Raw genomic sequence first — 17,756 nt, 5'->3', positions numbered from 1 at the left:
AAGAAAAGAAAATTACATACCAATTATCTCTTACAAACATAGATGTAAAAATCCTCAACAAAATATTAGCAAATTCAATCTAACAATGTATAAAAAGAAGTATACACTATGATCAAATGGGATTTACCTCAGGTATGCAATGCTGGTTCATCATTCCAAAATCAGGTAATGTAATCCATCACATTAACAGGCTAAAAAAAAAAAAAATCCCAACCAGGCATGGTGGCTCACACCTATAATCCCAGCAATTCAGGAAGCCAATGCAGGAGGATCACTTGAACCCAGGAGTTGGAGACAAGCTTGGGCAACATAGTGAAACCCTGTCTCCATATTTTTTTTAAATCACATGATCATATCAATAGATATGATTCTATTGAGTGGATCAAGAAAAAGCATTTGACAAAATCCAACACCCATTCATGATAAAAAATTCTCAGTAAACTAGAAATAGAGGGGAATTTCCTCAACATGATAAAGAATATCTACAAAAAATCTACAGCTAACATCTTAATGGTGAGAAATGCAAAGCTTTTCCACTAAGATCAGGAAGAAAGCAAGGATTTCCCCATTATAGTTTTTCAACATCATACTAGAAGTCCTAAATAATGCAATAAGACAAGAAAAGGAAATAAAAAGTGTTCAGATTCAGAAGGAAGAAAGAAAACTTTGTTGTAAATGACATGAACATCCATGTAGAAAATCCAAAAGGATTAACTTCTTAAGCTCCTGGGACTTCAAGCAATTATAGTAGGGTTGCAGGATACAAAGTTAGTATAAAAATGTCAGTTACTTTCCTATATATCAACAGTGAACAATTGGAATTTGAAATTAAATCCTGTAGGACAGGGCTGGCATATGGTACACATGCAACACACGGTAGACATGAGTACAATCTCTGCAGACCTTCATCATCTTTTATCTGAACTGTGTCTTGGGCCTCCTTTCCTCTAGTCTTTCCTTAAATAATTATCCGAATAGCAACCAAGGTGAACTCATTAGAAAGATGAGTTCAAATATGACTATTATCAGTCTCTTGCTTAAAACTCTTCCAGGGCTCCTCGTTGCCCACAGGGTAAAGACCATTAACACAATGGATAACGTTTCAAAATTCAGGATCCTGGCTACCTTTTCCACTGCACCTCCTGCCACTTCTGCTTTAACTTTATGGTTAGAGACATTAAACTGTGAGATTCCCAGCTCAGCCATTTCCCAGCACCCACCCCAACATACACTTAGATGAAATGGGCCAATTCCTTAAAGGATGCAATCTGGAAAAACTCACAAGAAGTCCAGTTGCTGTTCATTGCTACACATTGCTGCTTCTTTGGTATTTTCTTAGTTGTGGAATACTTCAGCCTATCCCTTGGTGAACTCTTCTTCTCCACTATAAGTCACCTCCTCCAACAAACTAGGGCTGAGTCTCCCTCTTCTAAAAATACCACTATCATTGCATTTATCACGCTATGTTTTAAGGGTGTGCTTCTTCTGTGTCTTCAGCCCTACCAGAGCATAAGCTTCTTGAGAGCAGGAATTTTGGTTCCTTTGAGTCCCCAACACCTAGTAAGGCACCTGGCCCTCAGTAGATATACAATAAATGTTTCTTACATGAATTACTATGTACTGGCACCGAGCTAAGCACCTTACAAAGTGGATTACTCCTAACTGTTTCAATGAAATGGAAAAATAGCTACCAGTCTGCCCATTTAATAGATGAGGAAACCAAGGCTCCCAGTGATTAAGGTGTTTGCTATAGGTCGACATGGTTATTCCTGGATTCCAGATCTTCTGACTCGAAAGCCCATATTCACATTGCTGCACCACAGAGAGTCCCTGGAAAGGGGTCCCTTCTGGGGCCACTTTGGGTGTTTGGAGGTAAAGCTAATTCATCACACATGCCTAATGCATGGATGTGCTTACGGAAAGTATTAGGGAATCATTGCTGGCTGCTTCCCAAAGCCTTAAAACCTGGGCCGGGCATGGTGGCTCACTCCTATAATCCCAGCACTTTGGGAGGCTGAGGCGGGTGGATCACTTGAGGTCAGGAGTTCGAGACCAGCCTGGCCAAAGTGGTGAAACCCCACCTCCACTAAAAATACAAAAATTAGCTGGGGGTGGTGGTGCATGCCTGTAATCCCAGCTACTCAGCAGGCCTCTAATCCCAGCTACTCAGGAGAATCACGTGAACCCGGGAGATGGAGGCAGCAGTGAGCCGAGATTGCACCACTGCACTCCAGCCTAGACAACAAAGCGAGACTCTGACACAAAAACAAAACAAAACAAAACAAAAAAAAACAAAACAAAACAAAACCCTGGCTCTGCCCACCTCTCCCACAGGCCTTATGGCAGCCAGAGCGAAGGTTCTTTCTCAGTACACTCCTCCTCAAAGTGTCTGCAGCGCTTTTTCCCTCTGTTCCCTCAAGCTGCCTTATTTTGCTTTGGATCTCTGGCTTCTCTTCCTCCTAATTCCTAAACATAGACGCTCTGCCTGCTTCCTCCCTTTTCATTCCTATTGCTGACATATTCCTTTAGATCACAGTCCTTGTCCCTGTTCTGTGGCAGAGATGACCCCCAGATATGTGTAGCCCACCACGGACTACCCATCAGCCACCCTTGCATGCGGGAGGGACCAGGTGACTGAGTTCTGGCTGGTGGAATGCCTGGCTCATAAAAGCCTCCTGCCAGATCTTCCATATTCTCCTGGGCAACATGAATGTCAATTCCAGGCTGACCCTGGAGCCACATGTTGAAGACAGTAGAGCCCCCCTCACTCAGGATTCTTGAATGACTCCAGAAGCAAAGCCCTACTCCTCAGCCCTGTGCCAAATTAGCTTTATGTGAGCAAGAAACAAATCTCTATTGTTTTACACAGCTGAGATTCTGGAGTCTGTTACAGCAGCTAGCATTGCCTTACCTAACTCAGACCCCTTGCTGACCTTTGTGTTCTTGGGCTCTCCCCTCCCCCAAGGAAGCTCCACCCTACACCTCATTGCCAAGTTAGCCTTTCTTCAGTCTACCTGGGGTTGCTGCCTTCCCCCTCAACTCTTCAGTGCCTCCCCTTTACCTCTAGACTGAAGGACAAGACCTCCAAGAACTAACCCCCTTGCTCTCACATTCTTGCACTTCTGTCAAATCTGATGAGTTTGAGTACCCGACATGCGTCCTGTCCACTCCTGTCTCTGCTTCCTGTTGTTTTCTCTCCAGCTCCATATGAAACCCTTCCTTCTCTGAGATGGGCTGTTCAGGTCCCCCAGCCACACAGAATGGCCCCTCTGAAAACTCACAGCCCTCTGCTTGTGCGTCACGTGGAACTGATCAGTTGCGCTGCACTGCAGTGCTGCGCAGGTTTGCTCGGCACCCTTTTCCTCCCACTGGACCGTCGGCTCTCTGAGCACAAGCCTGGGTCTTACTTGTCCCCGACTGGGCCAGGCAGATCCCAGGTACAAAGTGGAGGCCAGCTCCCCTCCCCCATCACCCAGCAACCCTTGATCTTTCTTCCTTGATGGTGAGGCCAGGGGACTGCGGAGTGTACACAACCAGCTCATCCATCTCCCTCCTCCCAGCACATTCAGAAGGCTAACTGTGTGACCTTTTCCATCTGTGGATTCCTCTCCCTCTCTCTCTTTTTCTTTCTCTTAAAAACAGGGTCTTGGAGCTTGCTTGGAAGCCTGGCCTGGCTCGCAAGAAGTTGGCTGCTCAGTTATATTTAGGCTAGCAGGGACATCAATCTAAAGCTCTTTAAAAATAAAGTTCTGTTTCAGCCGGATCCCCAAGAACGTCCCCACCCACTCTTAATAAGAAGCTCATTTGCCTCCTCCAGTCCCCCAGTCTCAATTACAGACCCTTCACGTGGCCTACACATGTGTGAACGTGTGAGTTAGGATGTCAGCTCACAGTTGCCCTCCTTGACCCAGTTCAAAAAAGGATTTCTCTCCTCTTCCAGGCCTTCCTTCACTGGCCTTCTCTCCTTTCTCTCCCGAGGGACACGGTGACTTTGAGGGCTGTTACCTCTGCAAACTAGCCAGGAGAAAACCTGTGACTGAAGAAACTGTCTCCTCCAAAGTTGCTGGGCCCTGCCCTTCACAGGGCAATGTTCCCGGCTATGGTAAGAAGCAAAGAGAAGACAAAGACCAAAGCCTGACGCAGAAGGTGAGGTTTGCAGTTGTGCTAAAATGTGCTGTGGGGGCCTCTAAATGAGTGGTCCCAGCAGGCTGCCTGTGTGTGCAAGTGTGTGTGTTTGTGTGTGTGTGTATGTGAAGAGGTCCTCATGAACGCCTGGCCGACCCTTCCTACTCCTGAACTCGGCCGCCACAGCCCTGGTTCTTTTCCATCCCCACTGATGAAACGCTTCTTTATGTCTTATTCACATCCTGTCTTGACTACCACAATTGTCTCCTCGCCGGGCCCACATGTCTCTCATCACCAATGGGATCCAAATGTTGCTGACAAAATAATCTTGCTGCCTTTGTGCTGCAATCACATTCCCTCACTTCTGCAAATTCTTCTCCGTCTCCCCATTGCTAGAGGAATCACATACAAAGACCACCATCTCTCTCTGCCTCTCCTACCAGCTTGTTCTCATCCTCTGGCTGTTTCTAAGCTCACAGATCTTTCAGGCCTGCCCAGGATGGCTGGAACAAACTCCTCATGCTATTTATTCAGTCAGCAAATGTTTACGAAGGCCGAGTGAGGTGGCTCATGCTTGCAATCCCAGAAATTTGAGAAGCTAAAGTGGGAGGATCGCTTGAGGCCAGGAGTTCAAGACCAGCCTGGACAACATAGCAAGAGCCCATCTCTACACAAAATAAAAAAATTAGCCAGATGTGATGGCCATGGTTATAGTCCCAGCTACTCTGGAGGCTGAGGTGGGAGGATCACTTGAGGCCAGGAGTTTGAGGCTGCAGTGAGCTATGATTGCACCACTGCACTTGCACTGTAGCCTGAGCAATGGAGCAAGACCCTGTCTGAAAAAAAAAAAAAGAGTTTGTTAAGAGTGACAGGCACTCTTTCTAGGCACTGGGGAAGTAGCAAGAAACAAAACTGAAGACAGCAGTCAACAAATAAAAACAAAATAGAATGTCAAGAATTGTAAGTGCTCTGAAGAAAATCAAAGCAGAGAGAGGGGCTAGAGAGCACCTATTCCACAAGGTGGTCAATGAAGGGCTCTCCCAAGAGGCCTGGAACCTACTTCCCCACCTTCCCTCATGCGGGGCTTGGGGCCGCCGTCCTCCTGTTTTGCCAGAGGACTCCCCTCCCAGTCTGCTCTTGTATGTGTATATCTTGATTTGAAGATCAGGGAGGTGCTGGGCATGTCTGCTTCAGCAGGAGACCTGTTACATTATTAACTCATTCAAGACTCACTAGGACTGGGAGACATCAAGCACATATACAACCCCTCAAACACAAACTCTGTTCTTTTCCAATTCCTGGTCCAGAACACAAATGGCCATTTACATATGGATTTTTTTTTTTTTCAGACTCAGTCTCACTCTGTTGCTCAGGCTGGAGTGCAGTGGCACAATCTCAGCTCACTGCAACCTCCGCCTCCTGGGTTCAAGCGATTCTTCTGCCTCAGCCTTCCGAGTAGCTGGGACTACAGGTGCCTGCCACCATGCCCAGCTAAATTTTGTATTTTTAGTAGAGACATGGTTTCACCATGTTGGCCAGGCTGGTCTCGAACTCCTGACCTCAAATGATCCACCCACCTCAGCCTCCCAGTGTGTTGAGATTACACGCGTGAGCCACCACGCCCAGCCTTAAATATGGTATCTGATTGACTAGTGAACACTTATCTGAGTGTCGTGTCAAAGTCTGAATTGTGTCTCCTCTTCCCTGGAATCAGGGGTGTCTACTGGCAGTGGTCACCCAAAGCTGACTCTGTCTACCCCAGCCGGGCCTCCCCTTCTTCAGACAAAGTACAGTGGATCCATGACATGGATGCTTGGTGACAATCAGCATTAGCTTCACTTTTAAACAGTCCATGGGAAAAAGCACCCAGGGCTGGAGGCCTCAATGGACAATTTTATTAGCAGGTGAAATGACTGCCATTAAATTAGTAGCAATTACAATTGCTATCACTTAAAAAAAAATTCTGCGTCCTGTGTGTTTTCCTTCCTGGGAGGGGAAAGGCAAGGAGAGGTAGAAAGATGATGGCTAGATCTCCACTTAGACTCAGAGCAAAGTTGTAAATTGCTCTTCTTCTCAAAGGGTCTCTCTCTAGCAGCCAGCTCAACTATGCCCATCAGAGTTTGTCCTTGCCCTAGGTTCTTAGTGTAGTCTGTCTAGATCTGCCCTATCTAATACAATAGCCACTAGCCCAGGGGCAATTGAGCATTTGAAATGTGGCTAGTCAGAATCAATATATACTGTAAGTATATAGTACACTCTGGATATTGAAGACTAAGTACAAAGAAGTGAAGGTGAAATATCTCACAAATAATTTTTATATTGGTAACAAGTTAAAATATTTTGGAGTTTAATAAAATACAATATATGTTAATTATATTAAATAACTGATATAAATTAGATTTCAAATAAAGTATATCCTTAAAATTAATTTCATCTGTTTATTTTTACAGATGTGTGGCTATCAGAAAATTTAAAATGACACGTGTAGCTTGCATTTGTGGCTTGCATTACATTTCTATTGAAAATCGCTGAGTTAGCATCACATCTCTGGTTTTTTAAAACATAGTTTAAAGCAGTTCCATTTTGCTCACTAGAAATTTTACACAGAGCATCCTCCACTATATAAAGCAGGTAAAAGTGGAGCTGCCCAGGTTGAAGGGGGTGGATATTTGAGGGAAAAGGAAGTTGGGGGTGCATGGCATGGGGCTGAGGAGCCCCATCCATTAGCAGGAGACTGTTAGGCTCATCTATTATTGGATCGGATCACCCATTCATTTGAAATTGAGGGGGGGATACTCAGAGGCCCCCATTCAATCACTCTAAGTGGAATCTGATCATTATCTTGGGATAAACATTCCAAATGGAAGGTGAGTGCTGGAAGATAAGGAAGATAAGGAAACCATATGGCCCTGTCACCGGAGGCTCCCAGAGTCTTATTTTTGAAAGGATCAATGCATCCAAAGGGGGATCATCATAGTTCCGTTTCTTGAGGCAGAGGCCCCAGAGCCTCATTTAGGGATGTGAACTGTCCCAGTCAGAAAGGACTAGGATTCAGGATGCATTCCTCTACCCTCTACCTTTTCCTTCTCTCTCATACTCTGTCCATCTCCCTTCACACCAAAGCCCCTCAAGCTGGTGTAAATGGATCCCCAATCTCTAAACTATACTCAGCATCCCAGGCCTACGGAATTGGGGTCCTGGATCTCCTTCTCCCTTCATCTAGCACCATTTCCAGAGGCTCCACCTCCGTCTCACCCCCACCCCATTACTGGCTGACCAGTGGTGGCCGCCAAGGTGGTGTACAGGGGAGAGGCATTTTCCAGGCAGGGGTGGGAGGGTTTCGGTGGCTCTGTAGGGACTGTGGAGCCAGTGGCAGGCTGCGAATCCCAGCCATTGGGGGAGGGCAGGTAATATGAGCCCTAGAGAAAGGGATCTGGGGCTAAGGGGAGTGGGAGGCGAAGGCGACGGGCTTTTGAGCACGTTCTCTCCTCCCCACATCACAAGGCACTTCATCCTTCATTCCTCTGGCATTGCCGTTCTTGCACAGCTGTTCTCTGACCCACAACTGGAGACTGTTGAAGACATTCGGTTTAGGTAAAAAAATGGATGCTCTAAGCAGAGGGGGTGACTTTGGGATGGTGTACTAGTAATCATTGATAACAGTAATAATACAAAGAATAACCAGTATGTATTGAGGGCTCATTCTGTGCCAGCGCTTACCTTAATTACCTTGTTGAATCCTCAGTAACTCTATGAGGTAGGTGCCATTTTACCCAGGAGGAAACTGAGGCTCAGAGAGGCTAAGTAACTTGCCCAAGTTTGCACAGTTAGGAAGAGTTGACGGCAGGAGTCCAACTCAAGAGGCTGTACCTTGGAGCTCAGGTTCTTGATGCAGACAGGAGGCCAGAACTTGCTTATTCCTGTCAAACTTCAGCAGTCTTGGTCAGTGACAAGCAACTGGAAGACAGTTGCCAAACTGTCTCTGTGTGCATTTTGGATGGGCCCAAGGTAACTTGGGCAGTTGCTTCTGGCTACCACCCAAGTGAGCCTGAGCTGTGCTCTAATACCTCACTTGCTGGAACAATCCAAGCCCACTGTTGTCCAAACAGCCCTGGCCAAAAAGAGGCCACTCCCTTACCTCTGTCCTCCAGGACGGTCACATCTTAGGGCGAGGTAGGAACAACAATGGGTGTGTGTGGGTGGGGGTAGCCCCACGAGCTCCAGCCCAGAGGCTTCCCCGCTTCAGGATCGCCCTGGCTGGTGGCCTGGGTTTCGGGCTTTTCTGTGCTCTGAGCACATCTAAACATTTGGAGAAAAACAAGAAAGCGAACAATAGACTCTTGTGGGCTGGAGAACAGAGCTAACTTCCCCCAGGGACTAGAGCACTGTTCATAAACTGCCCCAGCTGCACTCTCACGGTCAGGATGTCACTGGAGCCTTGCTGAATTACAGCCTTGTCCTCTCCCGGGGCGGGCTGTGGACTCCTGTTATACATCGTGGGGGGAATGCGAATGCAGTGGGGGAGCCAGCCGTTTGGGGGAAGGCGTATTCTCCTGCTTGAATTTTAGGAAATCATAAAAAATATGCATCCGAGCCTTGGCGTTATAGCTCTGCCAAATCATCCCCTGACAGACATGTCCTGATCACAGCTGTTTGCCTCACAGGAAAAGAATCAGGTTTCTGTCAAGTGGACTCTGGGCACAGCCCCAGAGAGTTTCATGGGTCCCAAGGACCTGGAGAGTCTGTGGAACTAACTTGTGTGGAGAGTAGTTTAGCCAGGAGGCAATGGCATTGGTGTCCTCAAAAAGGGGCCCAGGGCTGGGTGTGGTGGCTCATGTCTATAATCCCAGCACTTCAGCACATTGGGAGACCAAGACAGGAGGATCACTTGAGTCCATGTGTTCAAGACCAGCCTGGGCAAGATGGTGAGAATCCCTCTCTACAAAAAAAAAAAAAAAAAAAAAAAAGATAAAAAGAAAAGAAAAAATTAGCTGGGCATGGTGGTGTGCGCTTACAGTCCCAGCTACTCAGGAGGCTGGGGTGGGAGGATCACTTGAGCCTGGGTGGTCAAGGTTGCAGTGAGCTGTGATTGTACCACTGCACTCCAGCCTGGGCAACAGAGCAAGGCCCTGACTGTAAAAAATAAAGACCCACTGGTCATTGTGCTGAGTAGGGTGGGCATGGTGGGCCAACGGTGGGTTTCTTGGAGCTGGCTCCCCTCAGGCTTTTTGGACAGTTGCTTCCCATCGTCACAGCCAAGGGCAGCAGGGGCATGGTGTGTTAGGTCAAGAACAAGTTGGTGAGTGGACGGGTGCAAAACAGAGCTCAGACACCCTCCTCATTCATAGCTGGCCTGGTGGTGCCAACCAGGCCCCGTCAGGCTAAATCCCTCAATCCGGAGCTCCCGGCTTCCATCCCCAGGACCCTAGACAACTTGTGAGGGATGTCCCTGTCTGGATGGCATCCCTGGAAAAGGCTGCAGTGTTTCTAAAGAGGCTGTTCAGACATCACATCACAGTCCCAGACGGCCGAGCGGCTCCTGTGCTCACTTGGCCACTCTCCCTGAGAAACACTTTGGATCAGAGAGTGCTTCTAGGTTGTTTTTGCCTGAAGGAAGTGGTAAGAATTCAGCAAGCACCCCACAGCTGAAGGAAAAGTCAGCGGCTTTACTTACTGAAAGTATCAGTAAAGAACCCCCCGGAGGATGTGAGGCTCCAGACACTAGATGGGCAAGAAGGCTCCAGATGAGGGGGCCTTGGAGGCAAAGAGAGTGGAATTTAGAAACAAGTGGTTTGGCTTCTGGAGAAGAAAGATCAAGAGTTTCTTGGTGTCTAAAAGGTTTAAAATGGCTGTGCTAGGTCATGCCTGGTGCATGATCCAAAGGCAAAGGTCAATAGCGTTTTGCTGAAGAGGTCTTCCTGAGAATGCAGCATTCCTTCCTGGCCTGCTTCACTTAGCAAACCCTCACTGAAGGCTCCTTGGATGCAGAGGATCGAAAGATGAACAAGAAATTTCACCTTCAAACTCCCCCAGGCCAGCCAGTGACAGTTACACAGTGTGGACAGAGCAAGAATATGAGGTGGATGGCCAGCACGCAGCACATACACAGACACTGGAACCTGGGGAGGCAGGAGCCTGAGTGGCATCTTCAAGGGTGAGCCAGAGCTGGCCAGGCAGCCAAGGAGGTAGGACAGACACTCCCAGCAGAGGGAACAGACCGTGCAAAGGCTGCCAGTGACAGCATGGCCCCCAGGGAGAGCTGGGACAGTGGTAAAGGGACGAGTGCCCAAGCAGGAAAAGGTGCACCTTATACTCTTTGCTTTTAACTCCCTAAATTTTCTATATGCCGGGCACACGGGAGATTCAAAACCTTGTGGCATGAGGGCCTCTCTTGAGTCAAGTTCCATCCATTCTAGCACATTAACTAAAGGCCTGTCCCCGGCTTCTGAGCTGTAGTGACTCCCCAAGGGATCAGTCTCCAGGCCACTCCCTCCTCCCATACCCTAATACTGTCCTGAAAACCCTCTGGTCCACCATGCCAGAGGCAAGCAGTACACTTGCATGTTATGAGGGATGGTTCTGTTCCCAGGAAGTGAAACAATATTATCACTGTATTTTCCTGATTTCTGGTCTCATAGTGTCTCCCCAACCCAGTCCTGGAAAACTGCTATTAAATCAATGCAGCTTTAGAATTGAGGGAATCCGGTAAATCCCAACTATACCCGCCTTTTAGACACAATCTTTGACCATATACGTCCAGAATTTCATATATGCTCCCTAATTGTATTCTTTTTTTTCACAGTTGGACACATAGTTGACAGGCTTAACTCCCGTGAGCATTTGATTGAGGCTAAATAATCCCACTTTCAGCGTGCCTAATGATTTCCATCTCTGTCTCAATTATATGAGTTCTGTGAGACCTGCCCTTCTTATCATGAGAATCAGCACTTCATTTTTCCATTTCCACTTATTATTATAAAATAATAGGGCCAAAATGCCAGAAAATATTCAAATACTTGCACAAACACTGCTGAACAGTCCAAAGGTGACGCTGTTGAAATGGAGTTGTTGGCCAGCAGGCAGCATTACCATGTGATGGCTTTGAAATGTTCCTTCATCTGCCAGCCTGGGAGAGCTTGAAACCAGGGGTTGGTTCAAGGGGTTGGAATGGTGGTGGTGGCATGGGTCAATGTAGAACATATGAAAAAAAGGATGTGCCAGTAAAAGTTACCGGCCGAAGGTTGTCTAGAACAATCCCACCCTCTGAAGCTCAGGGGGTATAAATCCTGGCACCTCCTGCCCAGATGGGCAGGCACTGCTATAGGATGAGGCTGCTGGTGAAGGTTTCTCTCCAAGCTGCTGGTATTGCATCACAAATGTGCTGAAGTAAACCTTCCAACGTCTCCAAGTCCGGAGATGCATGGGGGGTGGGGTAGGGACTGCCATGCTATTTTATAGCTGGGGAGATTCTGCATACTCATCAGGGAGGGAGGTCAAGTTCTAGGTCACACCTTCCCAGATGTGGCTCCAGGCTGACCTGCTGCAGGGGGACTAGTCAGGGAGAAAGAGCGGGCTGCTGTCATCTACAGAGATAGGGGGTTTACTGGCCAACAGAGTGGTGAAAGGACACTTAGTGTTGCTTGAAGAAATTCCTGCGGAGGCTCAAGAGTGCCTGGAAACAAACACGCAGGATTTCTCTGCCACTTAGCAACCCAGGCAGCGGAACGTGACTTATGTCTCTAAGCTTGTAGTGAGCACAGTCCTGGCAAGCTCAGCATTCCTAGGGGCTGTACTGAGAAGAGACTCCCTCTCCTCAAAGCTACCTGAATACCAAAAACCTTTCCCCAAAACTTCTTACTGTGGAGTCAGAATCCTCCCTGATGTGGTAAGAATTTTGTGAGAAGTGGTAGGAAACCTGGTCTTTTAGTTCATGACTAGCACGTTAGAAGGGACCAAATCCGGTCATAGGGACAGGAGACTTGGCCTCCAGGCTCGCCTCTGCCCTGTCTTTCTGAATGGCTCTGGACAAGTTCCTTCGTTTGCAAAGTAAGACTGTTGGTCTATGACGGATTAGCTTTAACACTCAAGTATTAGAATATTGGTGAAATGTAACAATATGTGAAATGTGAAAATTATAAAGTATGATTAAAAATAAATATCTTAGGAGGTAGGTATGCATTTTGCAGCTGGGAAATGTAAGTCCGACCCTGGGATTTATAACAAACTACCACAGAGGGAGGACTCCTGGGCTCCCATTCAGGCCTCAAACAGGCATTACAAAACGATAAAGCTATTTGCTTCTGAATCCAAACCTCCCAAGCCAGGTCCTCCTTCACCTGCCCTGGATGGAAGGGTGGCAATTTCCCTTCAAGATGCTGAGGGTATGAAAGCTTTGTTCGCAAGCTGGGGTATGAACACCTCCTTTTTAAGATTAAACACAAGACCAAGCACACACTTTTCAGAGCTGCTAAGGCCCACATTTTGTGTTTAGCTTTGGGTTTCCAAGACCCAATGTGAAATGCAGTGCTTTCTCTACCTTTAAAGAAGAAAATGGGAAAGAGAGGTGGGTTTTGGGGTTCTTATTTTGCAAACCCCCTGGAGACAATGCAAAAACTCCTCTGTAGCAGCAGGTAAACACCTGAGCTGGGAAGGAAAGCTACCTGGTAGTCCCAATGAATGCCAGCAAGACAAGGGCAGGGAAGAGGCAGGGCAGCTTCCCTGCCAGCTGAAGGCTTACTTTTGTTTGAACCATGTTCCACCCTCAGGAGGGAGGGGCAAAACCAAGACGGGCGTGATTTTCCCGAGGGGCCATTGCTAAAATGAAGTCGGGCATCGCGCAGGGCTGGAAGCTGTGGCTGCAGGAAGCCAGGGGTGACGGCCTTCCTGCAGCGTCTCTCGAGCCCCGAACTTGCGGGAAGAAAGGATTCCCCCCTTCCACCCCGTTCGGGTTGGTTTGCGCTGGAATGCCACGCTTTTCAAAGTGTCTGAGTGATAGGCACTTTCTAAATATGTACAGCGATGGCCTGATAAGCAACTAAGCGTCTGGCTTCGCGGGTTCATGCCCGAGGCTGTGCGGCCGGGAGAGGGTGGGGGCTCAGCTGAAACCTCGGCTCCTCCTTACAGGCCTGGTTTGGAAACAGTCTGTTCACTGCTGGGGTCCCCACTTTCCAATTTTTACTTTTGAGATTGGAAGAAGAAGACAAGAAACACCTCCTCACCCCCTACCCTCTGCCTCCACGCCCGCGACTCAGCCCAGGTGACCCAAACGGCTGAGTCAACTTGGCGCAACCGGAGCGTCCCCATCGCGCCGGCCGCCCCCAGCCCCCTTTGCCCCTCGCTTGGCCCCACAATGCGTCCTTGTGCCGCGCCTGCCGTCAGGCCGGGGATTTGGCGCAGGGATGGGGGGAATATTCGTCAGATATTTAAAACAGAGCCGAGAGAACAAAGCAGGCCTTTGTGCAGCAAGGCGGCCTGGGAGCTGGGAGCCGCCGGCCCCCGAGCACTGTGCTGGGCGAGGAGAATGCGCATGCGCGCGGCGACCTGGGAGCTCGGGTTCCGGGCCGGCTTTTACCCCCGGCAAGCGGGGCGCTGCGTTAACCCCTTCCCATCCCGCGCCCCGGGGCGGCCCGAGGCAGAAGCTGGCTCTAGTCTGCTGGCTGCTGCATGTTTAGCTGAAAAAAGAAATAGTCATCTTCCATGTTTCTATAGGACACACAGCTCAAGATAAAATGATACACCACTCGAGAACCCAAATTTTCAATGACTGGAAAGACTGGGACACTTGGGTCATGTAAAAATCAAGACACTTGGAAGATACGCCATCTTCGGATACTAGAAGAAGATGGAACCTTTTGATAGGTGTGGGCTTCTTCCGGCTTGTTTTTGCTGGGTGAACGGCTCTTTCATTTTTCTGTTCACTGTCACTTGGAATTTGGAAGACATACTGGTTGTTGTCAAGAGCCTGGCTTTTGTTTTGGGTTGTGTGGCTGACTGGATGGTGTTTATTTATTTAAAAAAATAACTAATGAGCTAAATACAAGTGAAGTATGCATGGTACAAAGATGAGATTGTGTCATGAACCAAGAAATGTATAATTAATGAAATTTTATGCAGAAGAAGGAAAGAAAGAAGAGGAAATTAGTAGCTATTTAAATACATTGTGTTGTTGGGGAAGGAGATAAGGTTTCTCAAGTAGGGTGGACTAGGAGTGAGTTGGGGGGAGGTGGCATGTGCAAAGTACCCCAGTTCTGCTTTATATGGACAGTGATTACACCCCATAGTTAATGGGGACTGGCAGACAGAGGCTGAGGGAAGCCAACGGCAGGCTTAGAAGTGAGTTATTGTGCTTGAATTATTCAGATGGGTGAGAAAGGCAGTCCCAACCAGATGATTTCACGGCCTTCCAAATGCGGCTCCTGGAGCATGTCCAGTGAGGTTAGATGGATCACCCCATCAGACAAGTCAGGGACTCAAAGGAGGTCTCGTGACTTGTATGCTAGGACTCTGCAGTAGCCCACCCTGCTGCGACTGTGGACACACATCTGAGGAATTCATGGCTTTCTTTTTCCTTCATAGCTGAATTACCTGGTGGTCACAAGAAAGCAAAGGGATTTTTATGTGACATCATCTTGGCAAGAAGCTCCCTTACCAACCTTGACCTCCAGGTCTCCATGGCAACTGCTGCTGGACATCATTGGCACCAGATTGTGTCCCTTAAAGGCCACACTGCAGCAAGGGCAGATAAACAATTTCGTGGCAACAGTCACGTAGCAATCTCATTCTTAAATGTGGGCTGGTTAGTTAGGATGATGTAAGTGGTTTTTTCCACTCTCTTCCGCATTCTGGCTTCAGAATTCTGGGTCTGGGACATAGTCAAAGAATGTACCTTGGGGTATGAGGTAAGAAAACAGGCTGGGATGGGACTTGAAGAAGTACCTTCTTCCAGACACAGGGACAGACTCTCTTTCCTTTCCCAGTTGAGAGTTCATTTTCTGTCTCGGTTCAACAAAGGCATGTTATCTTTATATAAAGGAAGCTGTAATAGACAGTCTCCAAGATGGCAGCCTTTAGTTCTTTCCCTCCTCAGATTCATGAGCTGCTTCTCACCTCTTAAATCTGATCTACCTATAGTGACTTGCTTGACCAACAGAATATGGTAGGAGCAACCTTCTGGAACTTCCAAGGCTTGGTTGTAAGAAGCTTTGCAGTATCTGCCTGGATCTCTTAGAACCTTCAATACTGGGACACTTGCTCTATAATCAGCCACCATCCTGTGAGAAGTCCAAGCCACAGAGTGAGGCCAGAAATAGTTGCTGCAGTCAAGAGCCCCAGCTGAGCTCTCAGCCAACATTCAGCATCACTGCCAACCATGTGAGTGAGTGATGGTGACCTTGGATGTCCAGCTCAGTAGAACCTTCAGATGATTTTGGCCCTAGCCATTCCAACTGCAAGACATCCTGAGTGAGCTGAGCCCAGTCAACAGAGATGTGAGAGATAACAATGCACTGTTTTGAGACACTACGTTTTAGAGTGTCTGTTGTGTAGCAGTAGGTAATTCAAGAGGAATGAAACGCTAGATGGGGTGTGGAAGATAGGAGAGGACCTCCTGATAGCTCAGCCACTTTGAAAGTCTTTATTTATCAGGGTTGTTTGCCTCTGCATCCCACCAACACCATCCCTGCTTTCTGAGCTCTGCCTGGCACACTGCACCACACAAACCTTGCACTGCTCACTAACTGTGCCATGTATATAAGCCTCCTCAGCCCGATGGTGGACACCTTGAAGGTAGGGACCTATATGATTTGATTCCTACCCTCCTTAGCACTGACAGATTTGTCAAGCTGTTCCAGTGGATAAATACGGGGGATGACTGCTGGAACAGCATCTTGAGGTGTTTACATGGCTTGGCTTCTGATCTTTGACATTTGGTAACTGATGAACAGCTATTTGGGCCCACCCAGGAGCCAGCCACACCATGGGGGAGTCTGAACCTCACCCACACTGTGGCCACTCAGGGGAAGGAGACCAGGGCCAAGAACGCAGTTGCTAACCTCCTGCTTAGATTTGCTTCTTGGGGGCAGCCCTGGAAACCCAAAGAAGAGCTAAAACTGTGTGGATGAGAGAAAACCTTCAGAACCCATTCATAGAGATACCAGGAGCAGCTGAGAACCTATCGTAGGAAGGACACATGTCCAAGACCTCCCCCAACTGCCCATCTAGGGACATGGATGTTTAAGCCATGCTAGGGTCAGAAGTGGGAACATAGGTCAGCTTGAGTAGAACCTGGTGCCTGTGCAGGAACCCTGCCTTCTGTGGGCCCAGCTACTTGGGAGGCCAAAGAGGGAGGATGGCTTGGGTCTGGGCGGTCGAGGCTGCAGTGAGCCATGTTTGCACCACTGCATTACAGCCTGGGCAACAGAGTGAGACCCCGTTTCATAAAAAATAAATAAAAATAGAAAGCCTGGTGAGCCCAGTGTCTACTCAGAGCTTAGGAGAGAGGGAGGAGAAAGGCAGGATGAGGGCAGCTTGGGAGGCGGTCCTTCATTCTGCCAATAAACATTATTTTGTGAATCAGGCCTGGCTTGAGGCACAGGGTATGCAGAAAAGTTCGAGGGAGAAAAAGTCCCTGCTCTCAGGTAAAATGCCTGGAGGAGTTGTAGCTCTGATACACATCTCACGACACGGGCAGAGCTTGGCTGACCATGGGTGTAGGGGAGATATGGCCTTCCCTCCTCGTTATATCCCAGTCCTCCAACTTTGTGAAAGTCCTGGAATTCCCATGCTATAAGGTGGTATGAGTGTGGGCACTACAGCCATATGATCTAGTCCAGGTCCCAGCTCCACCACTTATTGGCTGTGTGACCTTGGGCAAGCTACTTAAACTCTCTGAGCCTTTAGCGTCTTATCAGTAAAAATAAGAACAGTAACAGTTCTTCATCTCAGGGTTGTCTGAGGATTTCATAAGATCCTCCTGGCAAAGTGACCCCTTAGCTCCATGTGTGGCACCTGCAGGTGCTCCGGAACCGCCGGCTCCTATCCTAGGTACTCCCACGAGGCATGCGAGGGCCCTGGATATGAAATTATCTGCAAGGTCCAAGTAACTTTTGCTTAGAAAAAACAAAAGGGATGATGAGGGAAGAAGAAGTCTCACTTAGGAATGAAATTGCCTAGAGCCCTGTTTCCTGAGAGGATCACGCAGGAGTCATATGACATTGGTCTGACTTTCCTGAACTGCCCACACATGCGCTGAGTTTCAACAGCACCGAGAGCCTAGGGTGCTCTTCCTGAAACTTAGGAGAAGCTTGGGCTTCCCTCTGGCCAGACTAGAGATGGTTCCCAGGTAATTGCCTGGTCCAAGAGCCATAGAGGATTTTGAATTATGAGGGTAGGGGGATCCCAGAGTCTCAGGAAGCATTTCAGTTCCATCCCTTGACCCCACTTCATGCTCTGGCATATTGAGGGCCCGGAAGTGCTAGGAGAGCTGTGATTGGCAGGCCTCACTCCCTGCCCATCTTCCCTCTTAGTTTCCCCAGAACCATAGCCCCCTTTAGACTGGGCATATGGGCAGATACAAAGGATATCATGCTGGGGACGCATTTCTGAGAGGGGGTGACTGCCCTTGCCCCTAAGTA

The 17,756-nt window shown here is 48.2% G+C and overlaps 2 protein-coding genes across 2 annotated transcripts in view; one reads left to right on the top strand and one right to left on the bottom strand.

Annotated features, from left to right (window-relative positions):
- Window positions 1–17,756, bottom strand: part of RAD51B (RAD51 paralog B) — a 915,086-nt gene that overhangs the window by 88,514 nt on the left and 808,816 nt on the right. The gene's annotated exons all lie outside the window — the stretch shown is intronic.
- On the top strand, window positions 13,267–16,523 carry LOC115835086. Its single transcript, XM_030812485.1, has 2 exons — window positions 13,267–13,701; window positions 14,701–16,523. The coding sequence occupies exons 1-2, from the start codon at window positions 13,524–13,526 to the stop codon at window positions 14,937–14,939; spliced, it is 417 nt and encodes a 138-aa protein (XP_030668345.1). The 5' UTR covers window positions 13,267–13,523; the 3' UTR covers window positions 14,940–16,523.

Source organism: Nomascus leucogenys, chromosome 1a (genome assembly GCF_006542625.1).
Source record: "Nomascus leucogenys isolate Asia chromosome 1a, Asia_NLE_v1, whole genome shotgun sequence".
Taxonomy (NCBI): Eukaryota; Metazoa; Chordata; class Mammalia; order Primates; family Hylobatidae; genus Nomascus; species Nomascus leucogenys.
This window is presented reverse-complemented; position numbering and strand designations above follow the sequence as displayed.